General features: G+C 50.5%; 6 protein-coding genes across 6 annotated transcripts; 2 read left to right on the top strand and 4 right to left on the bottom strand.

Moving 5' to 3' along the window:
• Positions 1-179: 179 nt before the first annotated feature.
• N7506_004186 (putative transcription factor TFIIE complex alpha subunit) lies at positions 180-1,662 on the bottom strand (the record flags this gene model as incomplete). Its single annotated transcript, XM_056953481.1, has 3 exons — positions 180-1,350; positions 1,421-1,516; positions 1,568-1,662. The coding sequence occupies 3 exons, from the start codon at positions 1,660-1,662 to the stop codon at positions 180-182; spliced, it is 1,362 nt and encodes a 453-aa protein (XP_056812370.1).
• Positions 1,663-2,022: 360 nt separating this feature from the next.
• Positions 2,023-4,110, top strand: N7506_004185 (pseudouridine synthase PUS2; the record flags this gene model as incomplete). Its single annotated transcript, XM_056953480.1, has 5 exons — positions 2,023-2,281; positions 2,344-2,539; positions 2,595-2,650; positions 2,718-3,810; positions 3,870-4,110. 5 exons carry the CDS (start codon positions 2,023-2,025, stop codon positions 4,108-4,110), a joined length of 1,845 nt encoding a protein of 614 aa, XP_056812369.1.
• Positions 4,111-4,797: 687 nt separating this feature from the next.
• N7506_004184 (uncharacterized protein) lies at positions 4,798-12,968 on the bottom strand (the record flags this gene model as incomplete). Its single annotated transcript, XM_056953479.1, has 12 exons — positions 4,798-4,883; positions 4,944-5,003; positions 5,073-7,204; positions 7,253-7,304; positions 7,354-7,911; positions 7,963-8,162; positions 8,220-8,323; positions 8,379-8,956; positions 9,012-9,156; positions 9,210-9,377; positions 9,434-12,574; positions 12,621-12,968. The coding sequence occupies 12 exons, from the start codon at positions 12,966-12,968 to the stop codon at positions 4,798-4,800; spliced, it is 7,572 nt and encodes a 2,523-aa protein (XP_056812368.1).
• Positions 12,969-13,614: 646 nt separating this feature from the next.
• N7506_004183 (sugar O-acetyltransferase) lies at positions 13,615-14,448 on the bottom strand (the record flags this gene model as incomplete). Its single annotated transcript, XM_056953478.1, has 3 exons — positions 13,615-13,692; positions 13,794-14,190; positions 14,291-14,448. 3 exons carry the CDS (start codon positions 14,446-14,448, stop codon positions 13,615-13,617), a joined length of 633 nt encoding a protein of 210 aa, XP_056812367.1.
• Positions 14,449-14,749: 301 nt separating this feature from the next.
• Positions 14,750-15,701, top strand: N7506_004182 (protein-S-isoprenylcysteine carboxyl O-methyltransferase; the record flags this gene model as incomplete). The annotated part of the gene is made up of 2 exons (XM_056953477.1): positions 14,750-15,563; positions 15,616-15,701. The coding sequence occupies 2 exons, from the start codon at positions 14,750-14,752 to the stop codon at positions 15,699-15,701; spliced, it is 900 nt and encodes a 299-aa protein (XP_056812366.1).
• A 186-nt stretch (positions 15,702-15,887) lies between these two features.
• Positions 15,888-18,119, bottom strand: pex8 (putative peroxisomal membrane protein Pex17; the record flags this gene model as incomplete). The annotated part of the gene is made up of 4 exons (XM_056953476.1): positions 15,888-16,439; positions 16,488-16,936; positions 16,991-17,988; positions 18,046-18,119. 4 exons carry the CDS (start codon positions 18,117-18,119, stop codon positions 15,888-15,890), a joined length of 2,073 nt encoding a protein of 690 aa, XP_056812365.1.
• Positions 18,120-18,365: the final 246 nt, after the last annotated feature.

Here is an 18,365-nt window from a genome sequence, read left to right as displayed (position 1 = left end):
ATTGACGGTTTGTCAATTCCGAGGACTTGAGAGTCTACCTAAAGTAGTTGCTATGAGACTAAAGGTGCGGGTGTTTTTTGAAAGGAGCCATGGGCTCTGTTTGATTATGTTTGGCGCCAGCGCCAATGTTTGTCGTTTGTTTTTGCCTTTTGTATTTTGAAGAAAATGCAGCCGTTCCGTTAAACATCTTCAAATTCTTCTTCATCCTCATCCGATTCCTCAGCATCCTTGTTTGCATCAGGCTCAGTCTTGATCTGAGGTTCGGTCTTGACGTCAGGATCAGGCTTGATTTCTGGCTCGACCTTGATTTTCTTCGCTGATGGGCCATCTTCTGTAGGGGTGAACGGAGTTCCAACAGAAGACTGAGGCGCACTGGAACCAGAGTCAAGCTCGCGCTTTATGCCAACACCCCCAGAAGACGGGACGGGGGCACTCGTGGGTCCACCGGCAGCAGCAGGCGTCCCTGCTCCGCTTGGACCAGAAACATCTTCAAAGTCCTCTTCGTCGGAATCTTCGTCTGCGCTACTGGCATCTTGCTGGGCCTGGAGTGCCTTCTCACGTTCCATCTCCGCATAGTATGCTGCGACCTTGTCGTCCAATGCATCTACACTGGGCTTCTGGTCCTCATCGGCAAGCTCGGGTTTCACCAACTGGCCAGCCTCATTCTTGACCTGAGTATTTCCAGAGTTGTTCGCATCGACCGTAGAGTGGGTGTGCCAAACTGGAAGAGCGTTCTGCTTTTCGACTGCCGCCTTACGAGCGGCTTCGTCGGCCTGCTCAGCTGCACTCTTCTCCTCACTAGAGGTGAGAGAGATTTCCAACGCGCTTGCATCTGTCTTCGCGTTGGGGCGTGTGATGTCCTGTGCCTTGGGTGGAACAGCGATCGCAGCCCGGACTGGATGTGTGTTATGGTTCCGGGCAACCTCCACCTTGTGATCCCAAGCCGTTTCAAAGTCATTTGGCGGGATCTCGACGGAATCAATCTGCTTCAGCAGCTTCAGCATGTTGTCTAGCTGTGCCATCAGCTTGCTGTTCTTCTCGTGTCCCGTACTTTCAACGCCCTCGAGTCCCTTGACATCTTCAGTTCGTTCCAGCACGGCCCCGCAATTTTGACATTCAAATCCCTCTTCTCCCACCAGACTCAGCACATCCAGTTCCGTCCATTCTTTAGAGCATCTGAGGCAGATGTACTCCTTGCGCTCCTCGCTTGGGGTGTACTGCGCTTTGATCGTGGCAGTCAATTTAGAGACTTTGTATTTTATCGCATCGACAACGGGGTGGAGAGGTATGTAGTAGTATTCACGGTTGACAGGGCGAGTAGAGCCATCACGGAGCTCAGCGCGTGTACTCCTAATATCGGCCAGAATTGTTAGTTTAGTTTCTTTGTTGCTCAATCCCATCACAGATGAATGAGGCGTACACTCCGATCAAACGGTCCTCGCGGAGTCTGGCGCACAGCTTTCGAAGATCCTTCTGCTGCATGCCCATCAAAAAGGCAAGGTCCTCGGCATGAAGGCTATAGCTGGTCAGTAAGGTCGCTTTCAAAATTGATCAACCAAGCTCGTACACTGAATGCAGGAACAGCGCATCAACCACCAATATGTGCCGGGTCTCATAAAAGGCACGCGCCACCGTCCGAATGAGCGTTTTGGAAAGGTCCATCGTGGGGATGCCTTCGGAGCAAAACGCGAATTGGAAGAGATTGGTTTGAGGGAGCACAAGGCGTCAGATCACGAGGTTCAAGTGTCAAAGAAGTCGAGCATGCTTTGATGGCCAATAATGAGTGTGGGTGAAAGGGAAATGAATGGACTTGAGCGACAGCGCCAAGCTCGGATTGAACAAAAGTCGCGCAGGTCGTGCATTCGAAGATGAGCTTCACGTCACATGCAAATCGATTTACACCTCAGGCAGTAACATTCCATATTCGGTTAGCTCGGTCGACATCACGCTAGCCCCCTCTCGGCCTAGTGACGATATAGAAAAGATGATGATCAAGTCAAATTTCCCCGGAACATTGATTTCATGCGTGCCTCGACAATTTGCCAGCGGAACATATCCGTTATTCTAACTGCACCAAGGAGCCTGCACCCCGTTGGCTTGATTGCTCGGAACCGAAACTTCGTCCCCCGCACGTTTGCCCGCTCTTTCTGGCGCGACCCGTCCTCACCCCGTGCAGACTTGTCAGAGATCTTCCAGCGCATACAATGGCCGACAACAAAGGCGGAAGAGGCGGAGGTGGTGGAAGGCGTAAGAACCGCGATATGGGACGAGCTGAGTGGAGGTATGTTTTGTCAATGGCAGTTTCGTGTGTCGCATTGTCAGCTAACTAATCCAGTCGCCAAGGAATAGACAAGCGACAGCGCCTTGAGGAGCAGGCCGAAGCGAAGCGCCGCAAGATCGAGAATGGCGAAGAGGCCAGCCTACCAATCTACGCCACTCAATTCTCCAAAGAGGAGATCGACAATGAAGAGCGTCGCCCGAAGAAGAAGGTCGCGTTGCTCATGGGTTATTCCGGCACCGGATACTCTGGGATGCAGCTGTTGGTGGATTCTCGCTTTGTTCAATAGTTCCTTCGCTGACTGATTTCGTTCTAGGAACGAGAACCAACGCACCATCGAAGGCGATCTCTTCTCGGCTCTCGTTAAGGTCGGTGCGGTTTCCAAGGCGAATGCGGCAGACCCCAAAAAAGTCTTCATTCGTCCGTTGTGCTCGCACAGATAAGGGTGTTCATGCTGCTGGCAACGTTGTGTCCTTGAAAATGATTGTCGAGGATGACGATATCATCCAAAGAATCAACAACGAGCTGAGCCCTCAAATCCGCGTTTGGGGTTACGAGGTCACCAGCAAGAGCTTCAGCTGTTACCAAATGTGTGATTCACGCGTTTACGAATATTTGATGCCAAGCCACTGTCTTCTGCCGCCTCACCCAAGCACATATCTTGGCAAGAAGATTGTTGAGATCGCCGAAGAGAAGGGCGACTTGAACGATGTCAAGGCCCGTCAGGAAGAGGTCGCAACGTACTGGGAGGAGGTTGATGAGAAGTACATCAAGCCCATCCTCTCTGGTCTTCCTGAGGATATTCGCACTATCGTGGAAAAGTCCCTCTTCCAGGATGACCAGCCCCGTGATGGTCTTGATCCCACTGCAGACATTGAAGAGCCTGCAACCGAGACCCCTGCCCCAGAGACTGAGCAGAGCGAACAGAAAACCGAAGAGTCAGGAGAATCCGAACCTTTCGTCATGGAACCTCGCCAAAAAGCCACTGTCGACGCTATCAAATCCATTAAAGCGGCCTACCTGGCAGCCAGACGGGCCTACCGCGCTCCGGCATCCCGCGTCGAACGCTTGCAGGAATGTCTCTCCCGCTACGTCGGCACCATCAATTTCCATAACTACACCATCCAAAAGGCCCACAATGACCCTTCTGCCAAGCGCCACATTAAATCTTTCGAGGTCAACCCGACACCTATCATCATCAATGGCACTGAATGGCTCAGTCTCAAGGTCCATGGCCAGAGTTTCATGATGCATCAGATCCGCAAGATGGTAGCTATGGCGACCATGGTCGTGCGCTCAGGCTGTCACCCAGACCGCATTCCTGAGACCTACGGACCCGATCGTATCGCTATCCCCAAGGCACCAGGTCTAGGGTTGTTGCTTGAGCGACCTATTTTCGACGCTTACAACAAGAAGGCAGAGGGCAATGAGCGCTCTCCTCTTGATTTCGGACGTTGGGAGACGGAGTTAAACGAGTTCAAGCAGCGGGAGATCTATGATCGTATCTTCCGTGAGGAAGAGGAGCGTGCCGGGTATGTCCTAGAATTGAGATCGCTATTTTTCGTGCCAACAACACTGACCTTCATCACAGCTTTGGCTCATTCTTCAATCATATTGATCACTTCCCTGCCGAACACTTCCTCTACGTCACTTCTGGCGGCATCTCAGCTGCTAAGCTTGCAACTGCAACTGCGCCTCACGACCCTGGCAGTCCCAAGGCTGGGGCTAGATCTCGCAACGGTACACGCGACCATCGGGTGGCACTCGCTGCCATTGAGGGCGCGTCGGATGATGAGGGCAAGGCCCCAGTTGGAGGCGAAGAGGAGGGTTAAGATAGATGCATGGTCTTGCAGATATGCTCACAAAATTTCGATAATTTAGAAACGAAAAGCTACGGCTACATGACATTGTTTCACCACCTTCAGGATGTCTTTTTAACTGTCTTTTTAACTGTCTCTCCAACTAATCGTCAGTCGAGTAAAGGAAGTCTTGGCTAAACCGTGAACACAGAAATCTTTACTCCGTACTCCGTACAGAGTACTGATGATAAAAGTGTACTGAAATATACTCCGTAATTGAAATCAAAAAGATAAATATGATTCGCCAAAATCCCTTCGGTGGAGCCAAAAGTCATGGCCAAGCCGTGATCACTGAACTAATTATTGTTGATTATTGTTGATTCCTACAAATTTGGCTTGAGCATGGAGACACATGGAGATCAGAACTCATTAGGTTTCTATCTCGAGGTGGCCACTGAAAATGCACGGCTTATCCCAGCCTCTTCTTTTCTCGTCAAAGGGACGTAAAAACAACCCAACTCCGGCCAATCCATTGTCGGCAGAGGAACACCGAGGTAAATCATAGTAAAAAAGAAAATTGACAGCGAAATTCGTAAAATCCGTGACTGAAAGGAAAAATAGCCGCGCAGGCACATATCGCGCTCGCTCATGTCTTGATATCGCAAAAGAAACGTAATAGGTGAAAACACCGAGAACAATCAATGTGAGGATCTTGTTCGTCTATGGAGAGCCTCGGACTCCTATGTCTGAGTCTGAGGCCATTCCAGATTGCCCTTCCCATTCCTCGCCAGAGGCAACGTCGGACTCTGCGAAAATGGGGTCAGTTGGGGTCCTAGAGCATAAGGAGCGTGGGAGTTCGGTCGTACCAGAGGCCGGGTCATCCTGAATTTCCTGGAGGGACATTGTTTGAAGGTCGGAAAGCAGGTCTAATGAACACTGTCAGCAAAGCTTCTTCAATTGAAAACTCAAGGCTTGAACCCATCATTTGAACATACCGCGTGTCTTCTGGACTTCAATCATGTCATCCTCACTGTCACCATAGAATGTAGTCAGGCAATAGTTGATGATGGCAAGGATGGACTCAAGCTGTCTGTGATCAATGTGGCGAAGTCCCTCTTTCATAAAGGACTTTTGAAGTCGGTCGGCACAGGAAACCTGAAGGCGACGGCCGAGGGCGATGCGTTCTTCTCCCACGATGATATTGGACAGACTGCCCGAGTCATTGGCTTCGCCGTTCAGCTCATTGTCCATGTGGGCAGTCGCTTCATCCTTGGTTCCTGCGAAAACTTCATCTAGAAAAGCCCGAGTGTTGTGTCGGACAGATTCTCCCATGTCGATAAGCAGGGTGGGCGCAAATGTCGGGAGATGGTTCAGAGAAATCTTAGAGAAATCTCGGCGGCCCAATCCCAGCCGACGGTTGGTGATATCACAAACCTGAATGAAGAAATCCAAGTGCTCTTGACCTCCGCTGCTGTCGATAGTATCAATGCCGTTGGCAACGAAGTTGATCATTTCGGCCACTCGTGCTTGGTAGGGGCAGTGCTGACAGAATACCACAGTTGCCTCCAGGTAAGACACACATTGAATCGCAGGGTCCGTTCGCAGGCCATTCTCCAAGGACTTCTGAATGACATTCAGGAACCCAGCTTCGGGCTCTCCGTCCAAGAAAACAGCAAGAATACCTCGAGCGTAGGGTGTTCGAGAGACAGACCAGTGCTTGAAGATCTTTGACAGCAGGGACAAGGACCCATCTGGATCGAGAGGCGTGATGAACTCCAATTCACATTCCCTGATAGAAAGCTTGCCGGTCTCGGCTAACATCTGTCGGTTCTCGCCAATGGAAGACGGCTCAAGTGACAGATCAATATGCTTGAAAAGAGTCAAGCACAAGGATAGTAGTCCCGAATAAGAAAAGCGACGGCCTTTCTCCATAGCTCGGACGTAATTGGGATGCCGGTTTTGAAGACCTTTCCTGTCCTCTTGGTCAATCCACAAGATGTGCAAACACGTAAGAAGGACACCTTGGTCGAGCACGATTTGCACAACCGAAGGTCCGTAGGTACAGGTCTTGTTCAAGAACCCAAAGAAGTCCTCCCAGTATCGGGGCAAAGCTTGGACGGTGGACCACACTTCTGTCACGAGTGGTACAATTCGTTCGACGGCTGCTTCCAGTTCAAGGCGCCATCCGAGCCGGTCATCGTCGTCAGCATCCGGGTCAGTCGACAAGGAATGAAGACGTCCCAGGGCTCGATGTATCAGCGAAAAGTGCCTGGTCCGAACATCTTGCACAGGTGTCTTGGTCATGAGGTTTTGCATTGATGACTCGCGATCACTAACCCACCGAAGGACAGACTGAGCCGCGCCAGAGCTGCTGGTGACCATATCACTCAAGCTCCGATGAATATCTTCTAGCCCATGGAGATCCTTGGTTCGTGATATCAATTGCTCCATAGTATCCATACCAACGTCAACAGCGAAAGACTCCGCCTTGAGTTTGTTGTCCCCAAGGGCCATGTTGGACCACCGCCGAAGCAGTCCGTCCACGAAGAAGGCATACTGGGGGTCCAGCAGACAGTAGGTTCGAATGAGCAGTTCGTTGTCCATGGCAATATAGTTCTTCATGGAGAGTGACACTGGTACGTGCACGGGAACACGCGGCTTCGGGGTTTTTTGGGCCGCTTTGGACTCCTCGGTCTCTGACACTCGCTGGTAGAACAGCATGTACGCATTCCACGGCTTGGCCCTTGAGTTGTTCATGGACTTGGGTTGCTCGACGCCACCGAAGCAGTGACTTGGGATAGAATGTGGGTGGAATTCGGAGACTTCTGAATCGTTGAACTCGACCCAAGAAGCTTCTTGGCCCAACGAGGGTCGTTCGCGTGTGTATGAGTAATAATGGCCGGACTCAGCGGTACCGCTGTGAACAAGGACACCGACTAGTTCGAACATATCTGGTTCGGCAGGTTGATCGGGATGTGAGAGATGCTCAACGGTGTAGGGCGCCATGTCAATGAGGTCAGAGAATCTGAATTCGTCGTTGATCTTACTTCTCAACATAGTGAGCATGTCAAAGTCGAAGCGCTTCAGGTGGAAGATGAGATTGTCGGGCACATCTTTGAGACAGGCACTAATGAAAGTCAGCGTTTCTGTTTTCCACCTCTAGCGCAGTACTCACCGTTTCACGGCATCCACATGTCTGCCACACGAGGTACACGAGTATTTGTTATCTGAGTTGTGTCAGCTATGACTTTCAGTCTGGGCCGTTGATGAACATACCACCCTGCATCACTTCCCCTGCCACATAGGCCCGTAGACTTTCCTCCAAAGAAGCCTTGCCCTTGATCTCGCATTGGATAGCAGAGAATGGCTCCTCTCTCTCGGAGATGTGATCACATTCCATCGACTTGATCTGTTGTACCAACTGGCCACCATAGAAAGATCTGAAGGATTTCTTTTTCTCTGAATCCAGAATCTGGCCTTCCCATCGATCAAACAGAAGGTTGTAAAATTCATCAACATCCATCTGAATGCCGACATCAATCTGCTCATTGTCGTATGTCAGAATACTTTCCACGAAATCACTCGGTTCAACGCTTCTTCTCCAAGTTTCTTGCATCCAGGTGAAAAGCTTCTGGGTCTCAGAGAGGAGCTTTTGTGACACGGGGTCGGCAATCTGAAGTTTCAAGATGAAATCACGGAAATCGACGTTCATGAACAATTGGGTCATGAGCGAGTTGAGGTAGCACGTGTTTGATAGGTTTTTGAGACCGGCATATCCCTTAGGGGACCGAATCATCATATGCCTGTCAAACGAGTTTTCCATATACGACGAATCTATAGAATCGGGTCAGTTTACGATAATGGTGAATTGAGGGGTTTTCATACCTCGGGGGACCATGCTGTCGAGCAATTCAACTATTCGGCCGTAAGTCTCATCACTCTGCTGGCACAGCAAGGTCACAACATGGTACAGTCGTTGCCGAGTGTAGCTATGCATCATCGGAGTGCGGAGGTCTGCAAAGTTTCCTCCCTCGGGCATGAAGTCCGGAAAGAGGTACTTGTTCAATAGCTGTTCGGCAATGTGTCTACAGTGCATGTCAGCATAATCGCTATCTCCATTTAATCGGAGAATTGATACGTACTCGGATTCCAAAGGAACGTTGGCATTGATAGCCAGCTCAAGGCACAACTCGAGATGTGCAGAAAGTCCGAGCACAAGGGCGTCAGCAGTCTCGCGTCCCACATACTGCCATTTGTTAGCAACAAAGCAAGACCTCACAAACAGGCTGTGGAGTAATCACCTCTTTCGTCTCATGCTCGAGTAAAACGGCGGTCCACTCTTTCATGTACTCGCTCAACACCACATCACGTGGCGATCTCTCTGCGACTGAACTGAATATGAACAAAGAAGCTGTGAAAAACTCCTCCGACTGGTTGGCGACCTCACACGTTTGGGGTATGTTATTTACAAACGCGCTCCAAATCGTGGCCAGCATATCAATGCGAAGAGGGCTTTCCTTGGTTGGAAGCTCTCCGGAAGAAGGGCTCGCTGGCATTTGTTTTGATTTCACGGTACCAGCGAGCATTTTGAGACGTTCCACGATGTCCCTCCGGACTGGTCTGTCGTTTTCACATAGTAGCAAGGAGGAAACAAGAGAATCAAAATTGACTTGCGCCTTGACGGTGTTCCAGATGTTTTGGTCACGTAGTGATCCCTCAATCAGAATTCCGAAGGAATGACAAACCAAGTTTCTGGTAAAGAGGGTGGCCTGGCCAGCAGCATGTTCACCACGGCCGATTTCGAGCAGACTCAAAACACGTGGAACAAGGCTCGTCATGTCGGGAATGAGGACAGCACTAGTCTCAGTCGGGTGGTGAACTAAACTATGGTTAGTTTGAGCGATTGATACGCATATATGGAGAGCTTGACGCACCAGGTATCGCCAGCAGTAAGCATTCGATCGCTCTAGATGCAAGCACCATTGTGATTGAACCACCGGTGAGTGAATTCAACAACTCATCCATCGTTAGGAATGCGACCAAGACTTCGATGCTATGAGACACAAAATCCGAATTGATCTACGTTGATTGTTAGTACCGGCATGGGCGGGTTGTAAAACAGTGACACTCACCTCCACGGCAAGAGACATTTCACGCAAGCATGTCATCAATGTGTTCAGAGAGTAGAGGGCCTTGAACGGTGTTTTCAACGGAAAAATCTCTTTCTCTGAGTTGTTCGTCGATCTGACAAGCTCCAGAGCCTGCCCCTGAGGCGGGAAGGCGACTAAGAAATCAATGATCTGGAGAAAAAGAGTTCAGCATCGCATGTCAAAGACTTCGGTCAAGGGATACGCACCTGTCTAGCCAAGTCATCTTTGAGGCCAAGTAGATCATACAGCTCATCAAAGTGTTTCAAAACTTCCTTGTCGACGGCAGTCATCGGTCTGTTCCAGGGAGTCGGGGTAATGATTTCAGCGTCATCATTCTTCTTGACGAGGAGCAATCCTGACCCTAGATTCAAGTCCTTGAGTAAAGTGTTCGGGTTCTGAAGCAAGTCCAGCTTCTGTCCACCGAAGATGGTTATGAACTTGGAGAAACGGGTCAACTGGGTCAGCCTATCCACCAGTTCACCGGCCGTTGAAAGGTCACCGATCTGCATCGTCCTCTGCGCGTGTTGTCCAGCTACACCGAAGCACTGGTAACGGATGTAAACAACTTCTCCCTTGGGTTGAAGATGGCTGAAGCTAGGCGGAGACCCACTCTCGCTCCGAGGAGAAGAGAATTGCGGACGAGTTCGCAGTCCATGGAGGAGCTGACGCAAGAATTCCAAGGATCGACTGAAAACTAATTCCTCGGTGCCGAGTCGTTCATTGTAAGGATCGACGTCCATTGGCCCATCAGTAGTGGCCACTCCATTGCAAGGTGGTTTCAATGATGACGCTGCGGACTTCAGCTGATCTACACAACGACCGACCAGAGCAATGTGGGTCGCATCAACAGCGGATGCTGGGGATCTGCCCATAATACCGTGATCCAAATATAAATTGATCGCAAACTTGATCGCATCGTTTTCGATGGTGTTTGGGGGTGCAGTCAGAATGAAATTCCAGATGCGATCCATACCAGGAACAACAATCACCTCGTCCTCGTGTGCAGGCGAAGGGACCTGAACACGGATATCGTAGTGAACAGACTGCTGAGCAAACCACAAGATCTCATGGGAATAGGATTTGGGGAGCACATCCGGAAGATACTCATTGATACAACGCTCGATGAATGGATTGGCTCTTGAAGTCTTCGTTGCATTTTGCATCATCTTCCAAATAATGAGGCGCTCGTTGTGTGCTAACTTGTCGGACATCAGAATCTCTTTCCAGACGGTGTTAGCAAGCTCTGGGGTGATGGTCTCCGGGGCAAATTCGATGATGCGCTGCAAGAGGTCCACCCGTGAATGGAACGCATGCTGCAAGGAAAGATTGTCGGAAATAGTATCAAGTTGATCAACAAACTGGCGAAGCTCCGTAATGACCAAATGCGTCAAATCAAAATCATTCGCAAGTCTCCCAAGTTCGCGCGAACCTTCACAGGACACAAGAGCATTCAGCACTTGAATGCTACCCGCGGTGTAAGAATTCATCGCTGCGATGTCTTGGATGCAGCCTGTGTATGTATCAGTCTTGTCTTCCTCGCTTAAGCCAGTCCTCGCGGATTTGACGAGCTGCTGCCTGCCGAACTGTTGCAGCATTTCCTTCTTCTCAAGTGGAAGATCAGCTGCGGCACTCTCGCGAACCAATCTGACACAAAGCTTCAATGGAATGGTCTCATTGTCACGGTTCGCTATGACGCGGTAATCAAGGTCATAGGGGCTCTCTTGAGTTCGGAGCAAGAGCTGTTGGCAGAGCTCGAGGATGCGCGCATCAAACCGTTGCAGTGGGAGTTCGATCAACTTTTCACACACATAGACCAACGCACTGGATCGAGACGGATGCATATTCACAGTACGTGTGAGCATGGCAATCACCTCCGAGAAAGTTCGATCATCTTGACAGTCGGTGACGGTTTTCCAGATGACATCTGTGATGTAGTTATCATAGTCACCGGTCACGATCAAGAATCCGAAGACGTTGCTGGCGCGGGCAATCAGCTGTGGGTGGGAGTCGATGCCCATGAGGTATTCCAGAATCTTGATCTCGCGCAGGAGCTTGACCATGTATTGCATGAATTGGAGACTTCCGTTACGGGAGAACTGATTGGTCCATAGATTGACCAAATCTGACTGTAAGGATTCGACGCCGTTGACACGCAGCTCCATGCGACCTGCCATGATCTGCTTCTTTAGCGCATCAACTTTCCATGTCGATATCACACACATCTGGGTCTGCGCCAAATCTGTGTCAGTTGGCAGCACCATTCCCAAATCTCTTGCAAGTTCGAACATAAAGTCGGGTTCGGTGCTGCAAAGGAATTCGTAGGTGCGGTAAAGAACCCCTAGAAGTTGGGCGCTCAACTCGCTGGTTATCACTTGCACCTTCTTGGCGACCATTGCCTGATATGCTTTGTCGACTGCCTGAGTAGTTTCGTACAGAGTCTGGAGATTGACGTCAACGCTGGGGACAGTGACGACAGAGCCAGGCAAACCCTTCTTAGAATTATCGAACCAGAATTGAAAGAAGAGGAGTGTATTCGACATGATGATGGCGATATTTGTAAACACTGATGGCAATTCTGGCAGTAAAGCGAGCACATGGGAGATGTACTGCAAAAGTGCACCGGGTGCGTCAAAGGGGTGTGATGTGACTTGATCTTTCAGACGGGCAATGAGATTGAGAGTTTCGAGGTGGTATTGGTCGTTCAGGGTGGAAAAGAACGGAGCAAGGGGGCTATTGAACACCCATGAGAAGGTTGAGAGGTAGCGGCGAGAAGTGCTCATGGGTGGATCAATACCGGAGTGCCCATTCAATCGGCTGAGAATCGAGGTATCTAATCGAACGAGGTGGAGCACAATGCGTGAGAAATCAAGCAATAACTCCTCAAAGAAGGCCCAAGGATCTTCAACCCTCTCCAGGTCCAGCTGGGGTCGTCTGCGCAGCAGGCACTCCACGACGTGAGGCATGAATTCCCAGAACTCAAGATCTGCCGTAAACTCCTCAAGTGTAAGTCGGTCCAGCTCTTGGGTGCATGTGGTCATCCAGCGCTTGACTGCAAAAAGCGCCTGAGTTTCTCGCTGGTGGCCTAGAAATTTGAAATTAGTATTCCGCATGATGCATGGAGTAGGATACATGCTCTGCTCACCAAGCTCAATCATTTCACCCAGAGCTTTGAAGTTCTCTCGGTGGGTCATATCTTCATCAAGTTTCGGGAAGATATCGGCGAGGGTGGGTGCATCGTGGATCTCGATGACCTCGAGGTCGTCCTGATCCTGCACGACATGCTCCAGTGGTCTCCAGTTCGAGGAGCCGGGATCTTGATCTATATCTTCCGGTTCCGCGACTTCGATCTCGGGGCTGCGCGGGAGTAGAGGGTGTAGAGGAAAGAGTGATGACGGCGGGAGCTCCATCAGCGTCTGGCTGGAGCTTTGAAGGGTGGGCGGGGAGCTGCGATTCGGGAGAGTCATGGGCGGGGAGAAGGGGAGATTTCATGTTGATCGTGACTTTGCTGGCAACGCGACTTGAATCTGAGGCCTCGTCCATGTCCGAGGCAGGTGCAACGGAGGCAGTTCGAGATGTTCCATCCAGGGACAGAGTGGGACTCACACCACTTCCACTGTCCAGACGTGGGCGCTTGCGAGTCGCCTGAGGATCAAGATCTTCCATGGGGTCGTCAAGGAAAGGTGTCTCATTTACGGGAGTGTCTGGTGGGGCGTAAGAGCTATCTGGCGGGGGTGCAGCCATGGCATTTTTCGCGTTCCGCAGTGATGACAGGTCGTAGTCACGCGTCAAATGAAAGTTAGGAGCAAATTTGTGGTGTGGAGAGAGTGAGAGGTGAGAACGAAGAAAAGGTGGTTGAAAGGTAAAGCGGTCGACAGCTTTTTTGGGGACGCGCCAGAAACCAGTGACGTTTGAAGAACTCCGCTGATCTCAAAGCTCTCCACGCGTACTGCAAACCGTTCACTTCTTTGATTCTTCGGCAATTCTTTATTCTGGGTGAAATAAGATGCTTAATATTTAATATGAATGAATGTTCTACAATCTCTTCTATGTTATTAGTATTTTTCAAATCCTGTTAAGTATACCCCGGTCTCTCTAGAGTGGCCGTTGACTGCACAGCCCCAGATGCGACCTATGCATGAACCTACAAATATCAATATTCTACCCTGGTGAAGGTCAATCAAGGTTGCTTTTTAGCCAAGGAGATAAAGGTACTAGCAAGGACTAACAACGTTGTTCAATATTTTATTTCTATATCGTCGACTGAACTAGGCCTGCATATCTGCACGGTATACATGTAACATAACTTCATTGAACTTCTATTATAACCCAAATTAGGTAGGAATCCAGAGCACTTCCTGCATGTGTTCTCATCATCTTTGGGTCAAATTCATTCCGTCATTGTTGTCTGAATGCGACGGATAATCTTAGCCGGATTACCAGCAGCGACGTGGAAAGCAGGTACATCCTTTGAAAAGGAAATCAGCACCAAATCAATGAATAATTAGGATAGTCACCCAGGGGACACAAATGCAGACACGCCTGGGCTAACGCAGAGCAGATACATACCTTGGTGACCACACTGCCAGCACCGATCGTGCATCCTCTCCCAATGGTGATACCAGGCAGCACAGTAACATTGCCGGCCAGCCAGCAATCCTCCCCAATCACAACGGGCTTCCCGCTCTCTGGACCCTGTAGGCCATTGCGCAACGCAGGATCCAGCGGATGAGTCCCAGAATATATATGAACGCTAGGGCCGAACAAAGTCCGAGCGCCAACGATGATAGGGCAGGTATCGATGAATACACAGTTGAAGTTGATAAAGACACCTTCCCCAAGCTTGACGTTGAACCCGTAATCAACTTTCACGGGGGCTTCAATCCAGGGCTCCCGTTCGAGAAGAGCAGCATCGGCAACTGGATCATCCAGTGGTGGTGGCAGAGGTGTGTTGTCTTCGGTGATGCTGTAGACATGGCTTAGTAGGTGTATGCGACGATATAGAGTGGATGTACCAGTAGGATCAATCAGACAAAAGACAGAGTTAGGAAGTCAAGCCAACTTACTCTTTCCACAATTCGACAAGTTGACGTCGAGGTGCCTCATCGGTCCTATTGAACCGATTGCAGGCCCACTTGCAGCGTGTTCGAGCAGCAATCAGGTCTGGGGTGAAGGCGCAATAGAGCTCCCCACGAAGCATCTTCTCTCGCTCTGTTGACGCCATCGTGTAGCTATCGGCGCCTGGTAGACGAGAACTGTAAGTATGAGCAGTTGAAAAGAGTAGAAAGGAAAGCAAAAGAGAAGTAGTCAATGCATTCCATATAGTCCCGAAGAGGAAGCTCAAGCCCCACGGGCGTGTGGGGGTGGATGTGTCATCCGAGCCCGGGGCCCGGGCCCGTAACCCCCGAGTAAACATTTCAATGGCAACGGTTGTGATTGTTCTTTAGACAAAGAAACCTTTCCACCCCAAGTGTATTTAACGCCCGACATCCTCGAAAATGTCCACCATCTGAAAAAACTCCGAAATGTCACCCCCACCTTCCATCATGACCACTGGCTACGAAATGCCAGGAATTGCGTCCAACGAAGCAGAGCGCGCTGGGGCTCGCCCTCGCGCTCACGACAACGACAACCTCGTCTCCGAATCCTCCGACGATAGTGACTCCGATGTGCCGATCGTACAAGTCTCCACATATCCATCGGGTAAGATGTCTTTGGCGGGCATCTCACTGCGCGCAATGCTGCTTGGAACCTCGCTCGGGCTCACCTCCAGTATGGCATTGCTCCTGAGCACGGTCTATTCGACGCCGCTGTGGCGGGCACCGTTTTTCGTGGCTTCGCTAAGTCTGTTTCACTTTCTGGAATTTTGGGTGACCGCGCAATACAACACCCGGTATGCGACAGTCTCTGCGTTCCTACTGTCGTCGAACGGGTGGGCATATAATGTTGCGCATGGGTCTGCAATTGTGGAGTGTATCGTCTCGCATTATTTCTTCCCTGGACAGACGTCGTTCGGTCGACTGCTTACAGTGACAGAGCCTGTGTTTGGGAGGGAGGTCTCGCTGCTTCTCGTTGCCGGATTTATACTGCTGGCTGTTGGACAGGTGGTTCGCACAATCGCCATGGCGACCGCTGCTAGTAACTTCAACCATCATGTGCAAAGTCAGCATCAGGAGGGCCATGTGTTGGTGAAGAGTGGTCTCTACGGCTACCTGCGACATCCGAGTTATTTCGGGTTCTTCTGGTGGGGACTTGGGACTCAGTTGGTGCTTGGGAATGCGGTATGCTTTGTTGGGTATGCGCTGGTATTGTGGCGGTTCTTCTCGAGCAGAATCAAGCGTGAGTTGGCTATCTACCGGGCACGGAGGCCTCTGCTAATTTGTGACAATAGGCGAGGAGGCTTACTTGATCTCTTTCTTTGGCGACGAGTATGTTCAATACAGAACAAACACCCCAGTGGGAATCCCCGGGATTTAGTTGAACTGCAAATGAGAAACATATACAGAGTGGTGATTTGCAAAGACATTGGTTTGAATATTCATCGAGCTGGGCTCAATTCTATTCTATGAACAAGAACAAGATATTTAAGGTGTAGACGTGATCATCTGAGCACACCCGTAGGTATAGTACATAGATTCACTGCGTATTATTCACATTCCATCGTTAGAGCTTACTTTCCGGTGCAATTTCTCCGACTGCACCACTCATAAAGGGCCCACTAGCCTCGGCATCGCCTGGAGCTGCGTCGGCAGTTTCGGCGCCGAACAGAACAAGTTCACGACCGCCCTCGGTACTCCACCAAGTGACACAGCAGTGAGCGCGATCGACGTCCATTTCGCCGCCAGCCAATGCTTCCCAGAACCGGTCAATGCAAATGTGTCGCATGTTCCGATCCGCAATCGCGTTTATTAGCTGCGCCGCCAAAGGGAGCCACTCTTTCAGATCGTCGACACGGAGGAAAGCTAGTGAATCGAGTAGAGCCAGTGTTAGAACAGCTTGTTCGGAAAGAGGTGGACTCTGGCTCATGTCCGGGCTGGGACCCTGCGGAGGAATTGGAGTAGAGGACGCATTCAAAGCACGCTCGTGAACGACCTCTAAGAGAATGGAAGGGAGAATGGGTTGGGTATTCGCTAATGGAGAAGGTGGGGCCGTGATTTGTATAACGGTCTTGAAAGCAAGGCGGAATTGACGCGCGGAGAGGTTGTTGGGGAAAACCTGTAGCTAATTAGAAACGGAATTGACATCAGCAAGTAAACGACATACCGCAAAGAGGTTCTCAATATAGAAGGGAAGGTGCTTGGCGGCTAATTCGGAATTATGGGGGATGGCAAAGGCAACCAAGACCAAGCTGTGAGCAGCTTCGAAAATTTCCAACAGGAGACTGTTAGCTCCAGCTGCAAGATATGGGAACGCTGCCGACAAAAACAGCTCCTCGCTTGTTTCTGATGATAGGACAAGAGGGAAGTGCTCTGCGACGTTCAAGAAGAACAAGTCCAAACATCGTTCGACCGGATGCGCGGGGATCTGTCCAATGTCGCTTGGCTTGATACTTCGCAAGAAGTTCTCAGCCAGTACAGGGTACTGTGAAAGGATATCGATGGCTGCCAATAGCACAAACGTTTGTTGCGAGGAGGCATTCTGGCCGATTCGAGACGAGATGAAGTACAAATTGCGCAGAATATGAAGGCATTGCATCGAGAGGTAAGGGGCGCCTAGTTCACTCTAATTAGTTCCAAGGTCATCAATGTTGTAGTGAGGCAACTCACTGCTGTTAGCAGCGAGAGCGGGATCATTGATCGTTCGCCCTAGCACTGCCCTCAAGGCAATGACGACGGAATACAAGCAGTTCCGTAACATCTTCCAAAGCGCAGGGAGTGTGACCTCTCGTGATTCAGCGTCCAGAAACTCGGCTTCTTCTGCAGCATCAATCTCCGACAACTTGTTCTGCCGCCATTGCACCATGAGAGTACGAACAAAGTCCGCCAGGTAATCGACAGTCTGTGCGACTATTCTTGGGTCTCGCACATTGTCAATAGAATGTGCAATCAGACGAGATAGCGGACCAAGTGTTGACACAAGCGGACGAGCAGACACGGCAGAAACGATCGCAAATGTCGGGGAGTTGGAGGACCACTTGAACTGTTTGTTGGGAGCTTCCACGACGTCCTGATCAATAGATCCCAAAAAGTACCCACCCTCCAGACCTTCAGACGAAAGGTACGCCGATTGGATCATTGTTGGGAGTAAGCGATCATAATCGAGCTTGCTCCTTTCGAAATCTGACAAGAGTTCAAACGTATAGTTCAGCACCATGGTGATACACTGGCCATCGATCCCGATGTCTGGACCGAGCTCTTGTAGCGCCAATTGTGCTGCCGTTGAAAGTGCAGATTCGAGCTTGATTCGAATATGTCGTGGTAGACCCTGCCGGTTCTGGCCCTCGAATCCCATCAAGATTCCACCCAGCAGAAGCATGTGTCTCCACCGCGGCGATTTATCGTCTGCACCCTCGGCCACAGCCTTCACCCACGCATCGCACTCGATCTTTCGATTCCGACCATACGGTATTCGGGGCTCGTCGATGGAGTCATTGTGCAAGACGGCGATGGCAGCAGTGTTGAAGACGCTGAGGATCTTACGGCACGCTTGTAAATCGACAGGGTGACTCCATAGGGAGGGCGCAGTAAGGAGTTGCGACGAGAGCAAAGTCAAATTCAAAGGGTTTCCTAACATAGACAGGAAACTGGTCGCCGTAGGAAGAAGACTGCGAATGGTTAGCCTCACGTCGCCCAACTCCGAGGCACTCGGGGGAACCACTTACGTAGCCGCATCTTGAAAGCTGGAAGTCGTCTGAAGCGACCGCAGCAAGGTAGCCAAAGAGCGTTCGGTCGCCATTGAAAGAATGGGTGGGATACAGACCCGCAAGCTCACATTGCTCAGGGTGATTCAATCGCGGAGAACCCCAGACCAGCCGAGGTCCGGGCCCGAAGGCAAACAGTGCAAACAAGCATCGTCATTTCCGGACTTTCCAAAATTGTCCGTTTAGATACGCGTCGGACTCGAGCTGCGGATTATACTGTTCCTTCATATTCATGGAGGCCATGCTTTGGTGATTTGTTTCCCCCGCTGCTGAGTCGCAGC

Source organism: Penicillium brevicompactum (assembly GCF_028827555.1).
Source record: "Penicillium brevicompactum strain IBT 35665 chromosome Unknown utg000003l_segment0_segment0, whole genome shotgun sequence".
Classification (NCBI taxonomy): domain Eukaryota; kingdom Fungi; phylum Ascomycota; class Eurotiomycetes; order Eurotiales; family Aspergillaceae; genus Penicillium; species Penicillium brevicompactum.
The sequence above is the reverse complement of the archived record's forward strand: the minus strand, read 5'-3'. Positions and strand labels throughout refer to the sequence as shown.